General features: G+C 31.6%; 1 protein-coding gene across 2 annotated transcripts in view; it reads left to right on the top strand.

Annotated features, from left to right (window-relative positions):
- Positions 1 to 21,715, top strand: part of LOC143236857 (citron Rho-interacting kinase-like) — a 67,474-nt gene that overhangs the window by 5,549 nt on the left and 40,210 nt on the right. For both annotated transcript variants that reach the window (XM_076475484.1, XM_076475483.1), the window contains exons 4-11: positions 1,958 to 2,074; positions 4,199 to 4,302; positions 5,160 to 5,301; positions 6,413 to 6,661; positions 7,376 to 7,429; positions 13,157 to 13,228; positions 16,555 to 16,671; positions 20,326 to 20,435. In XM_076475484.1, the coding sequence (XP_076331599.1) occupies positions 1,958 to 2,074; positions 4,199 to 4,302; positions 5,160 to 5,301; positions 6,413 to 6,661; positions 7,376 to 7,429; positions 13,157 to 13,228; positions 16,555 to 16,671; positions 20,326 to 20,435 (965 nt within the window). The remainder of the gene's footprint in view (positions 1 to 1,957; positions 2,075 to 4,198; positions 4,303 to 5,159; positions 5,302 to 6,412; positions 6,662 to 7,375; positions 7,430 to 13,156; positions 13,229 to 16,554; positions 16,672 to 20,325; positions 20,436 to 21,715) is intronic.

Here is a 21,715-nt window from a genome sequence, read left to right as displayed (position 1 = left end):
TGCATGTCACTTTTGTCAACTAGTCTCATGTTAATAATATAATCTAAAATCATGTTGGGTTTGGTTATTGGTTGTTTAGTTTTGCAATCATCCTTTCCACTTTATTTCATTTCACCTTTATATACTCTACTAAGCCAAGTAACAGAATTTTTGTCTTTCTATTGAAGTGCTAAGATATTTCCTTGCTTCTTGGTCTCAACATCTCCCTTCTTCAGAGGTGCATCTTTAGACATATTCTTCCAATTAGTTTTAATTGTTCCACAAAAACCAGTCTTATTTTAAAAAAGAAAGTTGCATAATTCTGGACTTGTATAATAATCATCATTACATAATATATGACTTTTTCTGAGGCAGTCTTTCATCAATTGCTTGACAAATGATCCTGAAAATCCCAATCAGGGTCTTTTGAGGACATTTACATGACTTGTAGAATAGATAATTGTATCTATTATAATTCCTATCTCACAATCACATAAAACAAAGATCTTTATTGCAAATCTGTGGCTCTTGCTTGGAATGTATTGCTTGAAAACAATGCAACCCTTGAAAACTACTTTTTGAAATGGAGAAAAAGATTCCTTAGCTTTATTTCTCACCATTGTAAACACTTCTTGAACTTTCTATAATCGATCATTTGCATTCAGTTCTTTATTAGTTACAAAGTGCAAATATCTAAGAATCTCCTTGAATTGATCTGAAGTAATCTATTTTGGAAAAATTAGAGTTTCTGTAAGGGGATCATTCGTTTAGTAATCAGCCAACATGTGCTTTTTTACATGTGAAATAAGTATCAACAGAGCAAAATGTGTTTACATTTCATCAGTAGTTTATCTTCCAATTTCTTACTTCATGAAGTAGAGGGAGTGTTACTTTCACTTTCTTCAGAATTCAAGGATTTATAAAACTTCTAATATCTGTTTATTTCTTGCACAGTATGTCTCATTATACTTTGATCAAATATAGCAGTAAAAAATTCATATTCTTTAGATTTGTCCATGAGCCTAAGTTTATCTGTGAATCCAGCATTTCTACTATATAAAAAAAAAAAAAAAGAATAAATGGATCAAAATCATGATGCCTTACCCATTGGGAACCAATGAATTCTGATTCACTATCTAAATCATGTTCAAAGCTTGAAACAATTAAATTTGATGATGATGAAAGCTCTGAAAAATTATCTTTTCATTGGAATAATTATCACATGCTAATACTTCAATTTCGTCTTTTAATGAAAAAGGTTTTTGCTTCATTCTCTTAGCTGCTACACCTTTTCTTTTCTTCTCCATGACATGCACTGAGAAAATGACTTGGATGTAATTATTTGAGTTAGTACAGTCACTACAGCATGAGGGGGATGCTAACTAATGTTTTTAGCCTGTATCATCAATTGATGATAGTTGTACTAAGCACAAAGTACAAGATCATCAGTTGGATGATGGCTGCCATTTAAGGGCTAAAAATGCCATTTCTTCAATGAAGAGTAAATATAAAAAGGATGGTATAATGTCCACTATGGTACCACCATAGTATAATTCGTAAAGATATCATCATGTCGTATTTTCATTAATATTTAGTTTTATTGTATCTTAGAAATTATGCCAAGACTCATTCATTGTGATCAATTACTGATTCCTGAAATGACCTCTTGTTGACCATCCTAGGCTCCATATTGAAAGGTGTAGATCTGACTCGTGTTTAAAAGTTTATTATGTGTTTGAAATCCAAAGTCAGCTATAGAAGACAGACACCACACAACTTCTCAGTTACAATTAAAAGTGTACATTATTTAACCCATATGTGTCCTCTTGTTTCACACAGCTTCACAAAACTTGTTTAACCAGAAACACTGATACATGCTCAGCAAAGGTATGTCAGTTTTGAAGACAAGTTTTTCACAATAGTTACTTGGTTCAGGTTGTTATGTAGCATTAATAAGTTGTAATTTTATCATCCACAGAAATTAGAGGAAGAACTACAGCACAGTAAATCTATGAAATTGAAATTGGAGAAAGAACTACAGAATATGGAACTGAAAGAGAAAGAACTGAATAATGTGATAACAAACTTGCAAAAGGTAGGCATAACTTGTAACTCATTAGTTTGTTTCTAATTGAATGTGGGATATAGTATTTCAGACTTGTAGTAATTCCTTTTTCTCCCATAATTAATAATAAATTTTATAGAAATTTGAATGATCTAAAGCTATGTATTTAAATATAGAGAATTCATGTTTACTGTGGTATTAATTCTTTAGGTTTGCCTCTTGTTGTGTAATGATCACATAATGCAGTTTGAAATTCCTTCTAGCAATGTGAAACCAATGCACAAAATCAAAAGATAAAGTATAATTTGCACAGATTATGATCTCAGCTACCAATTCATATTCAACATGCCATATCTTGCAATTCAAATCTTCCATGGCCTGGCATGTCCAGGTGATTAAAGTTTTTGACTTGTAATCTCTGGGTCACGGGTTCAAATCCCCATAACACCAAACATGCTTGTCCATTAAACTCTGGGGGCGTTATAATGTGTTGGCCAATCCCACTATTCATTGGTAAAAGAGTAAACCCAAAGTTGGTTCAGTGATAATGACTAGCTGCCTTCCTTCCAGTCTTATGCCACTAAATTAGGGATAGCGAGTGCAGATAGCCCTTTTGTGCAAAATTCAAACCAAACCAAATCCTCCATAATATTTGTAGTTGAAAGCTCTATAATTTTTGTTAAAATGGACCAAAATGGCATTTAACTGCTCCGGTGTTTTCACACTTGAAGAGACAATTAACTTGTATAAGCTGATGATTCTGTCTTTCAATCTGAATTATGTAATGGTTATTTTGAGCGTGATATCACAGGAAAAAAGTACATTCTAAAGCTTTTAGATACAGGTGTCCATATTTATGTTTGAAAATATATAGATTTTATAGTGAACACATTTTGTTTAGTTACAGAATTAAACATACAAGTTGCACATTTTCTCAGTGAAAAATAAAGTGTATTACTTAGTTGTTTTTTGTGAATGTAAAAACAAACTTGTGTTGTGATGTGACAATAGTGTCAGCATTATTCGGTAATGAAAATGTTGCTCTTGAGTTCTACAATATGAACATAGATCCAATTCTAGTGTAGGGTTAAACCTTTGAATAAAAAGTTTTAAAAATGCAGACTATTCTTTATAAATAAATTTAAGTATAAATGAACATAGACTGTAATAAGCTTTAAGCTATTTCTGTTAAACCCTTATTTTCTCTTACAGTTTGCAGTCATTTTAGAAAGAAAATGGAATACCTTTTTTATTTTTGGTGGTTAGGAGGTTGGTTAAATTAACCAACTTCATATAGAGTTAAGGTAGAGAAAATTACAGATAAAATGTAATGTTTTACTGAAAAAAAACCTTTGATATTTCTTAAGGAGGTTTTCAAGGTTAGAGACAAAATTTGAAAGTTTCAGGTGAAAATGGGTATTTTTTATCTTAACATGAAAATCACTTTGCACTCAGAGTAGTGAAAACTTTGACCCCATAAGTTCATGGAAAATCTTTAGTAAAAATACTTAATCAAAAAATCTGATTTTTTGTATACAAAACATTTGTAATATATTCTTAAAGCTTGCCAAATGTCTAAAATATACAAATCATGTTACAAGTTACATTATGAAGACTCTGTGGTTACAAAGTCTATCATGTTGCCTGACCTCATGCTGAAAGAGTTAATAGGGTCATAAGTATTTTTGTTTTTTTTTAAATCAGTTTTTTCTTCTCAAAAAAATATTTAAAAACTGAATTTAGCTGGTGTGTTTTGATACTTGTAAATTATCAACTCTTTGTTTGTGTCACAGGCCATGTGAAAAACCGAACATAATAGAAGTGAAGACTAAACTGTTGTATTAAAACCAGTCAACAATCAGTTATACACTAATTTTTATTCATCTTTCAGTAATTTTTGTGTGAAACCTAAAAATATCTAACTGAATGATTATTGAATAAATGAAAGTTCAGCATAAACTAAAGGTATACTTTTATAATATATATGAAATGAAATAAGCAGTGTAAAAATATACAAGTGTTTTGAAAGCTTATAACCACTTATGCAGTATAATAACTTGGAATTAAACTTAAGTTTTTTGTGTGTGTTGTTCAACCATATCAGGCTAAGGAAGCTTTTTAATTATACAGTGTATTTTTCTTGTGCAATTACAGACTGTTAAGAACTTAGAAGAAAATGTGGAGAAGCTAGAATATCAGAAGGATCAGTTCAAAAAGAATTTAGATTCGTTGAAAGGCCAAACAATTGAATATACAAAGTAAGCTTAATGTTTTAATGTAAATAAGCAGCAGCACTTTTAAACAAGCTAATGGAATAAAATAAAATATTCACAGAGCCTTAATTAAACATTGAATTAACCAAGTAAGATTTGCTGTCTAGAATATTGACTTGAATTCATTAAATATTAATTCCCACCACTGATGTATTAGATTTTTAGTGTTTTTACTTAACAGGCTTTTACTAATTTACTGTTTTGAGTCCTCACACAAAATTGTATTAATGTCTTATTTTATGATTAATTTATGATACATTTTTTCTCTAGTATGTGCCACTTATAAACAGGGTTTTGACAAAGATGTGCTTTTTTGTACTTGGTTTTTATTTTGTGTAGGATCACTTTCTTTTGTACTGCTCTGTCATTACTAACTGTTAGTTTTTTGCATTATTAAACATGTTCTTATGTTTCACATGAACTTAACTGTGTAACGAGTTGAATGATATGTTTAATAATAACCTTTGTAGAAGGTCTATGGATTGCATCCCTGAAAATATCTAATTTGTTTTGTTAGTTATAGTTACATGCAATGATACTTTCAAGTTAAATAATGTCACACTCGCATATGTACATATTGATAAGTCTAAAGAGTACTTTATATGATCTTTTACTTTTGTACATATTTTCATAAATTACAGCTTATTGAAAATGTGTGTGTGTTGAAAAGATTGAATGAGAGAAAGAGTCTTTGAACAATAGCTGTGTTTTGAACTATCCAAGGAACTACTGTATTCTTTAAAGTAAGCATACTAAAATATAGAAATGTATTTATTTTCTAGTTTCAAGAATGATATAGGTTGTAAAAACTGTTTCTTTTTCATTTTTTATGAACTGACTAGATCATGTTCATCAGATCTTAAGCAGGAAAATGCATTCCTGACTACTAAGATAGAACAGACAGAGTCTCAACTAGAAAGAGTCAGAGAAAATTTGGCCAAAGAAAAGGCTAGTCAGAAAGAGCTTAGAGAACAGCTGAGAAAGGTAAAAGCTTTTCAATAAAATATTTGTTGAAAAGAAACCCACTTATGGTGGATTCAAGTAACAGTTAAAAAACCAAAATAGAAAAACATCAATCATAAATTGGTTATTCTGGTTATTAAAAGTAATAAAGATAAGTAGAATCAGGTAAAATCTTCATCTTGAGAGGCTATTAGAAGAACTTTGGTGGTAATATGAACAAGTTAGTGTGGCTTACAAGGAAGTAAAAGTGCATGTACTAGACTTTGTACAGTTTCAGTTTAAAGGTGGTAATTTGTTTTTCTGTTAAAAATCTTCACCTCGGGATGGTAATTTTTTATAAATACTTAACATTACATTATTTTCAGTCATGTTCAAGCACTTGTTGGATAGGTATAAACCTTTGTATTGTTTATACAAGTTGATGAGAGTGTACATTTGAATGTAATAATTATATGATATATATTAGATTAGTAGTTAAACTGATTCAGATATAGACTTGTGTACAAGTTTAAGAATTTTTAGAAAAGTACTTTGATTACATATTTTGGTGTGCATTAAGGTTCTTTGTATTTTAAAGATTTTTAAATGTATCAAGTATGTTGCTGAAAGTTTTAAAAATCTCAAATAAATCTCAGGTCAAAACTGTGTTCACACCCTCAGAAGACTTACATATACAAGAGTTAGTAGATGAGAAATGCATTAAAAGTTAGATAAATAACTTATTTGAACTAATATTGTTAATAATAGTTTTGTTATTTTTTGGTCAGTGTGCTGTGAAAATAGGTTATAAAAAAAAAAAAAAGTCATTTTAGGATTGATCACTTGACAGCCATGGGAACAGTGTTGTGTGCAAGTTGAAATATGATGGACTGAGTATCTAAAGTGCATTTTCTCTGAGTGTGAAGTTTTTGAAAATAATATACACTTTAATATAAATATTTCAACAATCTTCTAGATGCTAAAGCCTTATATATATATACTGCAATTTTTTTTATCTCAGCCATTATACTATAATAACACAAGTTAATGTAATAAAACAGGTTCAATTTAGATACATATTGCACTTGGAGATTCCAGCTGTATTTCAGATAAGCTTTTGATAAACTATATGAGTAAAGGAATGCCCTTACAGAAACAAGATGAACTATCAGAGATCAAGATGGATGTAAGAATCTCTCGCCGTGAAGCAAAACAGGCTGAAGACATTGTATCAACTCTTAGAGATAGTAATCGTCAACTCAGAGAGAAATCTATCACACTTGAAAAGGAGAAAAATGAATGGCATGATCAGGAGAAAACTTTGCAAGAGAAGATAACTCAGCTGGAAGCAGATCTTCAGACTAAAGAGAAAACTTTAGATGAGCAGAAAAATGCATTTAAAGTGAGTAAAAATGAAAAAAAATCTGGAATTTTATACCTGATGTAAAATAAATTGTGGGAAGATACAATGTTTTTAAAATTAGCTATCATATATCAGAAAATAGATAAACGTTAAACATACAAGTAAAATGGCATTATAACCCTATAAATAAGAAATGGGGAAAAAAATATTTTTTTTTTGTCTTTAGTACAGTCATCAGACATTTATTATGTAATTGTGTCTAGAGTTTATTTGAATATCTAAACTCTTGTTGAGATGTGTTTTAAAGATGTATGGTTAGGTAAGTAAATAGGTTTGAGTTTTTTAGTTGTCTTTTCTCTTCTGAATACCCATGTTTTTTGTAGATTGCATATGAAGAAACAATAAGATTTATGAAACTCAGAATATATGTGTATTAAAACAATGATAGAACAAGAGATAATTACATTTTGTTGTTAATCAGGAAGAGCCATTGTGTATCTTTCATGCCATTTTACAGTATACTTTGCATTCTTGTAGAAAAACTGTATATATCAGGCTGTGAAGATGTGCATCTTGGTAGTGAGAACTGCTTTTAAAACTGTTATTTCTGAAGTAAAGAAAATATATGATATAATATTGTGTTATTAAAATGTTACTGAAATGTAATTCGTAGTTTTAAAGTTATCAAGACCTGGAATTCCCATTAGATTTTTCTATTAAGTTTTACACTGACATGATAAAATCTATATGCAGACAGAAAAAGCCAAGCTGGAAGAGAGAATCAAAGCCTTGAGGGAGAATTGTGGAGTACGTAAATATTTAACTTTGTCTTCCTATCCCTATGCCCATTTGCTTGCATATCAATTTTTTCACTTTATATATAAATTTCTTTTACTCACTGTTGAGCTGATTTCCTCTGTTAGTTCCATTTTACATTTCATTAAGTATGTTTTTAGTTGACTATTATAATATTCAGTAGCATGGTCCAGGTTCAGTGGTGGCAGTTACAGATTTGTATGTTGAAAGGACATGACTAGGAAGCATGAAACAATTAAGCAAGTTTAGTGTAGAGATATTTTAAAAAAAAAACATAATTTAGAGCAGTGTAGGATTGTGTTTTTGAACAAGTAATTTATCCATTAAAGGCTACTAGTATAGGCAGTTAAAAACCTGATTCTTCTCATTTGTGATGATAACTTAAATTTAGATGTGGGAACTAGGTGATAGATAATAACTGTATTGGAAATTTCATTAAGACTCTTGAGTATTGAGTATCAGTTCATACTACTTGAAAGCATTAGTTGGCCACAGTATGGTGGAACATCAACAGCATTTCCTATAAAGGAATAATCACAACATTTAGGCCAGGTCTTACTATTGGTTTAAGCATGCTCATCAGTACCTGAATGAATGTGAAGTTTATGAATTAAATAGGCTCTGCTAGAGAGCAAATACATTGAAACAAGTAACCCAAGTAAACTAGATTTCTTTCTGTATTTAACGAGACAAAGTTCTAGAAATAATGAAATTAATTAGCACATTAAGCTAGATACAGGTTTCTTGATGAGGAAAAGCCACATTATTTTTGCTTCATTACTTTTGGAAAGTAACATTACGACATATTGCAAATGTTGCAGTTTTATTCGTGTATTCAAGGAATAAAACACAGACTAGGTAAACTCTTGTTTGCCACTAGGTGATTGACTGTTTCTAAAATTTTAGCATAAAACATCTACAGTTTGGCATGAAATGTATGCTACATTACAGCTCTATTACATTTTGCAAGTTATCAAGTACTTAAAATATTGAGTATTGAACTTTTAGCATCAAACTGGTTATTGGTGTGTAATTTGGTATTTCAACATACCTGCAGAATTATTAGAACACTGAAAGATGTACTGTTGCCTATGGCCCTGTTCTTTGTTTCCTACCACTGCTTCTGATTTTTATATTTAAAAAGAAATGGATTAAATCATTACTTGGACAAAAATTAGCATGCAAAAATTTACCCATGTCTTCCTTTCTCCAGCTTTTCAATTAATAAAAAACAATTTAATCTGCTTGGTGTTGTACTGACTTCTTTCTCTAGTCTCCTTTTGTAATTAGGTAAGTATGTTTCCTACTTAATTATTTATCCAATAAGACTATTTCATTTCTTTTGGATTTTATATTTTAAAAAAGAACAGAAATGAATGTACTAGTAACTGTTTGTACATGAGTATTTCGGTCAGTCTTTAAAATGTAGTTTTCATTGTCTTACATCAAACTTAGGGTCAACTGATGCATTTATAACCCTTGAGTAACTTTGTGCAAAATTTAACTAATAAAAAAATTATTGTAAAATCTTTGCACTTGTGTGTAAATTTTGAAATGTACTTAAGCTGATTTACACAGTATCTTTTGAGTATTTTTGTCTAAAATGTTTGTGCAGATGCATGTGGATTACAAAACTGACTTCTATTGAAGTTGCTCATTTACCAAATTTTTAATAAAGTATTTCATAGCAAGAACAGTATTTATGATGTAACAAGGGAGTAGACAGCAAATCCAAAATTAAAATTGTTTTAATTCCAGTCTGGTCTTCTTTCATTTGCAAAAACACGTTTCAGTTTAGTTTCATTTGTTAGGTGCCTTTGTCTGTGAGTGTAACACGACCCCTATTGTAACTAGTGCCCTCTCTAATCATGCACACGTTAAACACTTCTTAATTGGCAGTCCTACTGATTAGACATTTTTGCTCGCTGTTTGCATAACCTATCTACATGTTTTTGTGAATTTCTACCTCAGATAATTTGTTGCTTTATGTTTTCAATCTTTCTTTTTTTTTGGAGAGTTATGATTTATTTTACTTTATCTTTTCTACTCTTAATTTCAGGAGTTATACACTCATAGTCTTGGGTGGTCACAACTATGACTTGTATAGGTAAAAATGGCTGGTGTTGGTAGAGAAAGCACTATGTAGAGGAGCGAACAACATTTCAACCTTCTTTGGTCATTGTCAGGTTCACAAAGAAAGAAAGAGTTACTGACTGATAGCTGACCACATGTTTGAATGTGGTTGTGTAATTGAGTGTAGGAATGTAGAGGGTGTGCCTAGATGTTGGATATATTTATTAATATAGGTATAAAGGTGTTCCTTTGTATTGGTATATTTTGGGCTTGAGTTGTTGTATAAGTAAGGCTTCTTTAATTTTGAGTTTGTTTATGTTTGTTTCTTTATTTGGTATTTGGGTGTTTTCTATGGTTATGCTGTATTTACTTAATTTGCAGTGTTTGAAAATGTGTGAAGGTGACTTTTAGCGTTCTTTGGATCTGGTTTCCATTTTTCTACTTGTTTTTCCAATATGGAAGTCGTAGAAGTTATCACATTGTAATTTATAAGTAATGTTGGTGTTGTGTTTGTCATTGTAGTTTTTACATAGTATAGACCTTAGTTTTGTGCCTGGGTTTTGAATAAATTTTGTATTTACTTGAATGTCGTATTTTGTTACTAGTTTTTGCCAAATCAAATAATCACAACATAGCCACAGAAAACACCCAAATACTAATTAAAGAAACGTAAACAAATGCAAAAGTAAAGAAGCTTTACTTGTACAATAACTCAAAACCAAAATAAACTAATACAAAATAACACTTTTTATACCTATATTAATAAATGTATCCAACATCTAAGCACGCCCTCTACACTCCTACACTCAATTACACAACTGCCTTCAAACATGTGGTCAGCTATCGGTCAGTAACCCTTTTTTGTGAACCTGATGATAACTGAAGAAGGTTGTTCACTCCTCTACATAGTGCTTTCTCTACCCATACCAGCTGTTTTCACATGTATAATTTTCTCTAGAAGTGGGTTTTCTTGTCATCATGAACAACTATGACTGCTCTTACTTTGGCAACAGAATTACCAACCACATCCAACAGGTCAAAATCATAATTTTCAGTCTATGAAGCGATGGCTCTGGTCTATCAGTAATTGACTAGTTTCATGTAACAATAAGAACAACTGGTAATCATCCTTACAAAGTTTTCAGTGATCTTTTGTTCTCTCCCTCTGAATGTGTCTCTTAGTTCCCCCCCTTCTGCAGGATTTGTCCAGATTTCTTTCCCTTTTGGTGGATTTGCTATTTAAGTATGCACTTATTTCTTGTTTTCACATGTTCTACCCCTTCTTGGGGATGAGCTTTTGGGTTTTTATTTATGGTTTCCTCCTACTTTTGATTTAGGGGTCAGCTTGTGGAAGTTCACGTTTTTGATTATCATCATTTCATCTTCTCTTATTTTCTTACAGCATGTGGTGTCACTTTTCCCTTAGTGGGAATCAGTCTCCAATAGTTTGATTACATCTTGTATTTGTTATAGTCTGACCACTCTTTTATAGGTATGGTTGATGTAGGCCAAACTTCATTATGTCCACTTTTAGAGTTCCTTATTGGTCTATCCATGGGTTCTTAAAATCGTTTCAGGAAATCTTGTCCTCTACTTCCATTCATCTCCCCTGTTCTCTTCCCAAATTTATGACTGTTCTAGTTTTACCCACTTTTTTTTTGGTCAGGACTTTCTGTGGGTATATGACATTTACTGTTCCTTTCTGTGGCTACTGAATCTGTTTTTTCTTTTGTGAAATCCTCACTTCTCTCGTGATTTTTTTCCCACCACCCATGTCAGTTGCATTTAACCTGATATTTTCTTTCCTTTTCTCTTAATGATTATCACCTTTTTAATTTTTCTTCCCTTCAGATCCATTACCTTACCATGTCCCTGGCTGCAGATTTCCATCTTCCTGTGGGAGACATCATCAGTGTTGTAACTGTTTGTCTGCAGTGGAAATTTTCTTTGTAGGGGCTTTTACTGCATAATTGGATTTCACTCTGTGGCAAGTGTTGTCAAACTGTATATATTCTTAATCCTAAAGTGTTTTGCTGTACAACCTGATGTACAATTCCAGGTGACAGCAAACATTGGATTATGCACTTCATCAGTGTGATTACTTTGCTTTGCAAAGTAGGGAATTGCAATCACAAATTGCACTATCTTCAGTGCTGCAGTTCTTCAGATTCTCCAACACCCCCTTGTCCCTCCTTCATCTAGTGAAGTATGAGAGTCCTTGTCACTTACCAATTTCTAGCTGCTGGGGTGTTGAACCATGGAGGCCTATTCTTCTGAGTGTACACAGTACTACTCAGTTTAAGAGTAGGGCATTGACATCCTGTTGGTGTCAATGGCATATGTACAATCCTAGATGCCAGCATGTATTGGATGTAACACTCTGCCATGTGTATATATATTGCAGTTTGCCCTTCTGGCTGAGAAACTCTCCTTTCTACCATCTGTCAGATGTGGATTCCTGGGGATTGGGTCTTAGATGGATATGGCCCAACCATATAATTTGTCATATGTATTTGGCTGGTATAATCCTTCTACTGTGTCCTGGAAAATAAATTCCCAACATTGCCAGGTTTTGGATAAGAGATGCAACCCCAAACTTGCCATCCTTCTTCCCATTATCTGCTGTATTTTGTTTCCTGGGGATCTGGTGTTGGTTGTACTGGAGGTATGGACATGCATTCTTGGTAAGGGAGGACTCTTTTTGTTCTGTGGACCTGATGTACAATTTCAGATGCTGTTAGGTGTTGGTTGAGACCAACCTCTCATTTACAGTCTGTTGCATCCTAGTCACTCTACATCAGTATTCCACTGTTTCTGTACTTTTTTGGGACTCCTCCAAGTTCCCACCTTTTATATTTTGGCAATACATTATTAAAAGGCAAACCACATAAGGTTTTGTAGTAAATAAGGTATAAGATGGGGTAATGCATATAGCCTAAACAGTTTGCCATCATTCAACTGATGCTGGTATTCCAGTGTCTGTATTGGCAGTGCCAGATAAGAATGAATTGACTTGAACATTTACCTATTCTTACAATCTAAGGCTCTTTCATTGTCAGACTCATAATCACTGTCCCTATTTACATCCTCCTCCTTAAGTGACTCTAGGTCAGATTCTTATAAAATACATGCAGTTTTGTTCAGACCAAAATGTTTGCACAACTCTGCTATCTTGTAGGTATAACAATAATCAAAGAAAATACTGCAGAAATCTCAAGTCATGAAACTTGAAACTTCAGTGTCTGTTTTTTTTCTTGTTTTTTGTTTTTTTGCATTTGTAAGAGGGCAGGATACAATTATTCTACAGTGCTAAGGGAGTGTTTATTTGTCTGCTTATATATAGTCTAACCACTTTTCCAATTTATTTGTTAAAGCATCAGTAGTGCCTGAGTAATAGAAATGATTGTGTTAACACACCATTAGTGGTGAATGTGTTAAGAATAATTTCAGCTAATAACATATAAACTTATGCAAAGAAGTTCTCCACTTCTTTAATCTTTCTTCTCTCTACTGAGTGTAAAAATAGTGTTGCATTAGAAAAGTATAACTTATCATGTTTTATTTAAAACACACAAGACCATTTAAAGATTGGAGCTAAATGTGTGACTTTCATCTAAAATATCTTATCATTATTGCCCTTTACAGACAACTAAAGAACTAGAAGAAAAATATGCCAAAAGTCAAGGCAAATATGAGGAATTGAGTAATCAAATTCAGGTAAGGTATATTTAGTGTGGTTTTGTCAGTAATAATTCCATATCTGTTGCACGCAATTATGAGTTCCAGTATTGTAATGATAGGAATATGTTTATGTAGCTGATTCTTGATAATGAGAAACCCATACCAGCCATTCTGAAATATGTTTTTATTTCAAATGGGTTTATTCAGGTTCACAAAAGTGACCTATGAAGGTCAAAACTTTGCTCTCTGCTTACCAATAAAAGTGTTAATACCCATACTAGCTGTTCTGAGATACCTTTATATAGCTTATTATTATTTGGTATGAATAACAAATATTTAATAACATGGGTTAAAGTAGAATTTTTCAACACTTCTCTAAATATAATGTTTTTTCATAATTTTCAGCTGATTACTAGCATTGTGAATTAAAGTTAATTCTGCAACAGATATTACACAGTTTATCTTAACACCTAAGTTATGACATATTTCACTTTTCATACTAACTACAAAAATGTTTATCATTACTTCCCTGCTATGCAATTAGTTACAGAAGACAGTATAGATAATTTTTAGTGTTTTCATTACGACAACCAATAAACAAACCTTTCCAACTTGTGCTGCTATAATATAAAGTATGGAGACTCAACTATTTGGAGATTGTTTGTTACAGGTGCTCATTTCCTAAAGCAGAACAATTATGATTAAGCTGGCCAAACATGACTCCTTTAATGAGTAATAGACATAAAATTCCAGAATTATAAAACTGATAATAAGCAAGGGGATGTATTAACATTTAAGTTGCAACTTTTCTGTCATATGTCTTTGCTTCTTGTTCTTCTCATTCAGTATCAGTGTTAGTTTATTGAAGTAAGATATTACACCAGTTGCTGATTTAGAAAAGTAAAATTAGTAAAGCATCAAAATAATGCTATTTATTTTCTTGAAGACAAATAACTATTTATGTAAACCAAAAAAATACCTGTTTTACAGGCAACAACTGAATCACTGCAGAAATCTAATCTCTTCCCATCCCCCCAAAGACTTCTCACATGCAAAGCAAGTGTTCTACACAGTAGCTATTGCTAGTTAGGCAAACTTAACAACTCACTACCACAACACTACATAATGATCAAAGGATTTTTTTTACTGTGTAATGTAATGAATGTTGTGTTTTTGATTATTATTTGTATAATCTATTATTGCTGTTGTATGATAATAGTACTCTCTGGTAGCTAGGATAGAGAAAATAACAGATAATCTATAAAATTTAACTATGAAAAATGTTTTGATAGTTATTTAGAAAGTTTTAAAAATTAAAAAAATTAAATTTGACAATTTTCAGATGGGGAAAAAAATGTTTAATTTTAATGTGAAAATCGCTTTGAACTTGGAACAGTTTACACTTTGGTTCCGTATATTCTTGGGGAAATGTTTAATAAAAATGCATAATTAAAAGTTTTTTTGTGATTATAAGTTTTGTAGTTGCTCATATGAATTAACCAAGCCTGTAGCAAGGAAGTTAAATTTCAGATAGTACAATCACTATGAGTCAAAAATCTTTGATTTCTCTATTACCTCTGATCTCATGTTGGATGGCATTCTGTCATGACAGTCAACTGTAGGCTATCCAGCACTATGAATAGGCTGTTTGCATTATAGTGAGTGAGTATTATGCACAAACAAAGTTTTTACTGTCTTGTTTGTCACCACTTATTAGAAGATATATACACAATTCTGTTTCCACATGCATCCACAGTACTGATTGTTTGTTTAAACCTCAATTCAACCTCTCAGGATGCATGTCTCACCAAAGTGCTTCATAGTTGACATAACGTAATCATAGTCCAATTATTTGCTTGCTTGGCAGGGGATCCACATTTCCTTATAAATACAAAATTGTTGAAGTAATTTTTATTACTTCTCAAAACTTAAGACTAATCGTTACAGTTCCAGTGCTGAGGAGCTATATGTCATCCTTTTAAAAAGTACATAAATGAATACAGGTTAGCTACATATTTATCTTAGATGGTATACATTCACATGTGGTCGATTTGGTTGAAGTAAAGTCATCCTGAATTTGTTTGTTTTTTATCATGCTTAAACACAAGATTTTAGCTAACATGACATATTTTAGAAATGTTGAATTCTCAGGTTCTCGTTGATGTTGCATGTTTTTATGATTGACAAATTGTACTTGACCAAAGATTTCTTGTATGAATTTCACATACATTCAACAGATTATAATCTTTTCACTCAGTTGCACATAATTGTTCATAAGTTTGCATTTTCCATGCATTCTTATGCTGCTAGTCTATCTATCTAGGTTGTGTCTGTAATTATATTTACGAAGTGTGCTGGGTGGATAATTTCACATGTTCAAAGAGTTTTTGCATAAATCTGACATGTATTTACAAACTAACTGTAGTGTTTAGCATTGTTTTGTATGTTTTAGAATTACAATAGCTTTTTCGTGGAATATATTTACTATTACAAAGGATCTCTAATAAAATACAGAAAATAACTTCATTCTGTACACAAAAATATGTTTTATGACTTTGATAGATTGTTTAGGCAGAGAATTCATGATGAAACTTTGTAGAATGGACAGCAACTGCCTTTTGTGGAAGAAAACTTGGGACAAGAATAAAAGAACATAAAGACAATACAAGAGTCATGAAGACACAAAATTCAGCCATTGCAGAGCATGCCACATCAACTGGACACAGAACAAACTGGGAGAAAACTAGAATCATCAACACAGACAAGTTCTGGAAGACAAGAACAATTAAAATCATTTTATATTAACACTATTAAATCCTCGCTAAACAGAGATTCCAGATTAGAGGTGTGTAACCTGTAGCTGCCACTAGTTGAATCTATTGGAAATCTCTCCTCCAATCAGAAACAGTGATAATCCAACTAATTATAACATGCTCTCCACAATCCACCAGGACACTATTAAAAGACTGACAATACCTACACACACACTGACCTGAAGACAAAAGGCGAAAAACTTTCCAAACATTTTTCTCTACACTTGTGTCCCCACAACAGGCAGTTGTCATCCATTCTACAAAGTTTCATCATGTTTTATGACGTTACTCATTCATTACACTTAAGAACTTTGATGTTTATACCTCTTGTTTACTTGTAAACAGAGCTTAAGAATTATGTGTATTTCAGATAGCAGCCATGTGACAACTCAAATGCAAATACATACGTGAATTTAGAAATAATTGAGTTTTTACTAACAGGCATTAATTGTTATGTTTCAGAAAATAAAAAATGGATTAATCAGTCATTGGTGCAGTACTGCCAGTTACCTTTGATTGTATATTTTTTATTTACTTTTTCAATTTTAGTTACTGAAAGACCAAGTCAGTGCTAAAGAACATGAAAAAGAACAGTCAGTTAAAGGATACAATGAAATTAAACAAGAACTTGCTGAAGAAAAGAAGAAAATCAAAAGCTTGGAAGCAGTGAGTATATGTTTGTATATAATAAAGAAATGTTAGGTTATCCATTCAGATAAAACAACTGTGAATATTGTTATGAGTAGCATGTAAGATGCGAGTTGATTGTTATATCAGTACATTGTTTTCCAAAACAAGCAATGATTCAATGGTATAAAAAGTTATTAAACAAGAAAAACCATTTGGTTGTTAAGTAGAAATAAACTAGAATAATATAGTTATACAAACATTTCAGCCTTGTATTTTTGTTAATGATTATTTTATAGAAATTTTTTAAAAAATTTGATAGATTGTTTAAGCAGTGTATTCACAATGAAACTTTGTAGAACGGACAGCAACTGCTTGTTGTGGAGACACAAGCATAGAGAACGACGTTTTGAAAGTTTTCTGCAGAAGACTTTTGAAATGTCGTCCTATACACTTTTGTCTCCACAACAGGCAGTTGCCATCCATTCTACAAAGTTTCATCATAAAAATATTTTTTAAAAATTCTCTAATTAATCTCAGATTTCTAAATTACTAATTGTTAATCAAATTACAAACAACTAAGATGAAATATTTTTCACCATATGTGATTTTTTCTACCTTTGTCAGTTACCAGTTGTCAGCCACATCAAAATGTTCAAAATGAAATAAAACATAAAAGTATCCAATAACTATACAGTTTATTGAACTAACCAATAATTGCATTTTTTAAAAATTCTTTAATTAATCTCAGATTTCTAAATTACTAATTGTTAATCAAATTACAAATAACTAAGATGAAATATTTTTCACCATATGTGATTTTTTCTACCTTTGTCAGTTACCAGTTGTCAGCCACATCAAAATGTTCAAAATGAAATAAAACATAAAAGTATCCAATAACTATACAGTTTATTGAACTAACCAATAATTGCATACTTTAATATTTTGCACTTTATTTTGGGACTCAAATAAAAGAATTTGTTGTTTTTTTCTCAATCCTTATATGCATTTGGGGAGGGAAAGAAAAAGAAGTTGAAGAGAGATCATGACAACCCCTGAGTTGCACATACTTTAATACAAAAGCTACTAAAATTTATAATCACAAATGATACAGCTTAATCAAAGATAAATATTTTTTAAAGTTGTATGAGAAAAATTAAATGGTTGATTTGTAGCATTGTTGAAGTATTTTTTATTGCTGGGTCAGGATTTTTTTTTTAATACAAGGATGACACTTGAAATAGTTTTCAAATTAGACCCAAAATTTGAACACTTTCAAATAGTTCAATTTTATTATCCTAAAAAAGAAGGGTGAACTATTTGAAAGTGCTTAACTTTTGAGTCTCATTTGATAAACCATTACATTTTCTGTACACGATCCTCTATCCTAACTTAACCAGAATAGCACTTGATTTAGAGTTCATTATAGAGAAAGTTTAAGATTCTAGCAAGAAATTGCTAAACTACATAAGAAACAGTGAATATAGTAATTGAAATATTTGGTGTCAGTGAAACTTCAAAAGTTCTTAATACTACATATATATTATAACCATACATTTTTAAGCCATAAACAAAACACATTAACATGAAACAAAATATGCTGCATATTTTAAAAAAGAACCCTGGGGTACAAGCTATAATGTGGAATTATAAAATTATCCTAGGGTTTGGAGGTGACTGTGGAAGTAGAACCCATATTGCAGTGGGGATATGCCATCTATCAGTCATAACCTCCAATTTCCTAGTCTTGCATAAGAAAATTAGAAATTGGGAGAGCAAGATGTGGATGCTCAAGCCCACAACATCCCACATCTATATCACCATTCGCTGCCTGCAGACAGTTGTTTTTATGGAAGATGGCACTGATATGTGTGTGTGTGTGTATATATATATATATCAATGAAGACATTTTAATAAACTTGCTAAAGAAATTTAAATGTTAATTACTTTGCAATTTATGTTTAATTGCAGATTTTGCAAGTAAAATTTGTATGGTAGAATTATTTTTTTGAAGTTCTTATTTCTCGATAACTTTGAGTCATTTGTGAAACCCAAAAATGATTTAAAAGCTCAGTTTATAAAATTTGGTGTCATAAATAAAAATAACAGACAAAAATGGTTATAAGTATGAAAAGTTTTGCTAAAAAAGAAATTCAGTTCTTTGAACAGTAACACAATATCTAGAAAAACAGAACAAAAATACCTGGAATTACTGTAAAAATGTACTGAAAGAAAATAGAATAATATTGCCATAAATTTATAATGTATTTGAAGAAAACTTCAAATTATCTGCTTGGCTGAAAAATGTTATCTGATATTTACTGCTCTAAAAGGAAACCTTATCCAAACCTAGTTGTTCACCTACCTTATTTCTAAAGACATGTGCATTCCAGTGACTCTACAGTATTATGAAAACTGCAAGACAGAAGGAAAAAGGTTATTACTTAATCTGTGAAACTATTAGAAAGATGAAGACACACTTGATGTAATAAGCTGTTAAGCATTACCTGAATTGTCACTCATTACTATGGCATGCATTCAGAACAGTATCTCTGTTAGTCCTCAGTTCTTCATCAGTTTTCCAAGGTGAATATTATTTAAGAATCTAGTCAAATCAGACCCAGAAAATGGAGAATTTTGAGATATTTAATATATTTTCTGGATCTGGATCCCAATGGTATGGTTGTGAAATTGCTAAAACAAAAAAACAAACAGAATTAATACTTAACTATAGTTCATCTTCATGGACATGAACTATTCATTATCAGTATAATCTTTAAGTGAATATTGTTGTAGGTACTGTAAAGCTACTAAGTCAGATATGTCAGTTCATTAGTAAGGCAAGCTTAAGTTCCTAAAGTTTCTTTTATAGGGTTGTGGTACACACAAGCAGTTGTTTGAACACATTCAAGATGTGCAGACTAAGGATGCTAATGTCAGACTGTTGTAAAATGGTTTAAATATGAAGCAACAAAGGTGCATTAATCTTAGTGGAAGTTATTTTAATGTGTGACAATATTTTGAACAGTAAAAGGGAGAAGGTACAGGATACAATAATCAATAAGTGGTACTTCACCATCTCAATAATATCCTGATAGTTGGAAACCTTGATGTTTAAAGAGAGTTCAGAGCTAGTAGTACATGCTGTTAGCTTGCATATACCCTTTCTCTTGATTTGTATTATAAATCATTATGTATATTTTCATTTTGCCCAGCATGGCCAGGTGGGTTAAGGCGTTCGACCCGTAATCTGGGGTTGCTGGTTCGAATCCCTGTCACACCAAACATGCTTGCCCTTTTAACTGTGGGGGCATTATAATGTTATAGTCAATCCCACTATTCATTGGTAAAAGAGTAACCCCAGAGTTGGCAGTGGATGGTGATGATTAGCTACCTTTCATCTAGTCTTACACTGCTAAATTAGGAACAACTAGTGCAGATAACCCTTATGTAGCTTTGTGCAAAATTTAAAAAATATATATATAAAATTTTCATTTATTGAAAAATGAATAAAATAATCAGTTAAACATAATAGAATGGTCATGAGTATGGAATTTTGAGACATCCTTTAGGGTATCTTGTATTTTATTTCCATTACTGGTTAAAAAGTTCAAAATATTCAGTATTTGTAAGATATAAACTTTGAAAGTTTTTATTCAACTATTGAAATGAATTTTTAAAACTCCTGAACAGAATATAACCTTGTTAAAATCTACCTGCACCAGTCTGGAAGACCAGCTGAAAGACTATGATGTTGTGACTGACACACAAGAAGAAACTATTGCAAAATTGGAAAGAGAAAAGTTTGTATTTCAAACATGTTTTATTCTGATATAGTACATTACCTCCTCGCATAATTGGATATTCTCATTCAGCACTGCCTTCTGTATGCGATAATGTTTTTATGTATGCCACAAACTTTATGCAATATTCTCTTGATATATGCAACTCCCTCTATTTAATTCTACAGAACTGTCACTTCTTGTTTGGCAGTACCCATATTTTAATGCTTAGTTTGTGTTCTCTTCAAATGTTTTATTTTCATATATTCGTTTTAATTTCTATCAACAAGTTTACTCATTATTATACAGTAGTGATATATGTAACTTCTTGACTTGTTCCAAAATTGAATTATTTTATATTTCTAGCTGGTTGTGGAACTTATTACTTCACTACATAAATCTGTAATAATTTCTACTAACATATATTTTCAGCTTTACTTCACTGGGAGATTGATCATCCTAGGAACTTTGGGCCTTTCCTTGAGTTTGGGGCCCATGCATTTGCAATGTGACTTGCTTACTTTGGAAAGATAAGACATTATACTTTCAGTATTAATATGTCATCATTTGGGTTTCATAACGTTTCATTTTATTAGTTATTACTCATAGTCAAGCTTTCATTAGCCATTAATCATAGTTGTCTTTTTCTGTTCTTCCATTTACTTAGACTTACCATGATATTTGTTATTTTAGGATTACAAGTAATTCATCTTACTGGTATATCTTTCATTAATTTCACTATATTTAGGTCATGTATCTTTTGTTCAACATAGAACATCACATCCTTATGTTTATCTTGCTACACTGTTCCTTACCATTAATTTAATTTAATTGATGCTTTATACTTCTTGCCTTTTTAATTTCGTTTAACTTATTTCTACTTCTTGCCTTTAATTTTCTTTGTAAGGGCCCCTGGGGGTCAGAACCCACAATATCTTCTCCCAGTATTGCTTATCTTGCTCCTTTACTGGTGGAACACATTTTCAGATGATCTAGATTTTGTCAGTTTTTCTACATGTTCTCGTGGAGTGCCTGCCAGGCCGCTACTGCAGAATGTTACAGGCCTGTCTTTAATTATTTTTCAACACATTTCCTCCCCTTGCCCCACTTCTATTATTGTCCTCTTCCATCCTTACCCATTGGATTTGATTTTTTTTTTCTTCTATGTATCCTTCTTTCCAGCTTCAGTACCTGGTGTCTTCCTTCTTGTCGTCCATCTCCCTTTTTCTCAGTATATCTGCTGTGCTGTCAGTTGAAGATACTTCTTTTGTTGAACACTGGGACTACATCTCGTATTTCAG

Source organism: Tachypleus tridentatus, chromosome 13 (assembly GCF_004210375.1).
Source record: "Tachypleus tridentatus isolate NWPU-2018 chromosome 13, ASM421037v1, whole genome shotgun sequence".
In the NCBI taxonomy this organism is placed as follows: Eukaryota; Metazoa; Arthropoda; class Merostomata; order Xiphosura; family Limulidae; genus Tachypleus; species Tachypleus tridentatus.
This window is presented reverse-complemented; position numbering and strand designations above follow the sequence as displayed.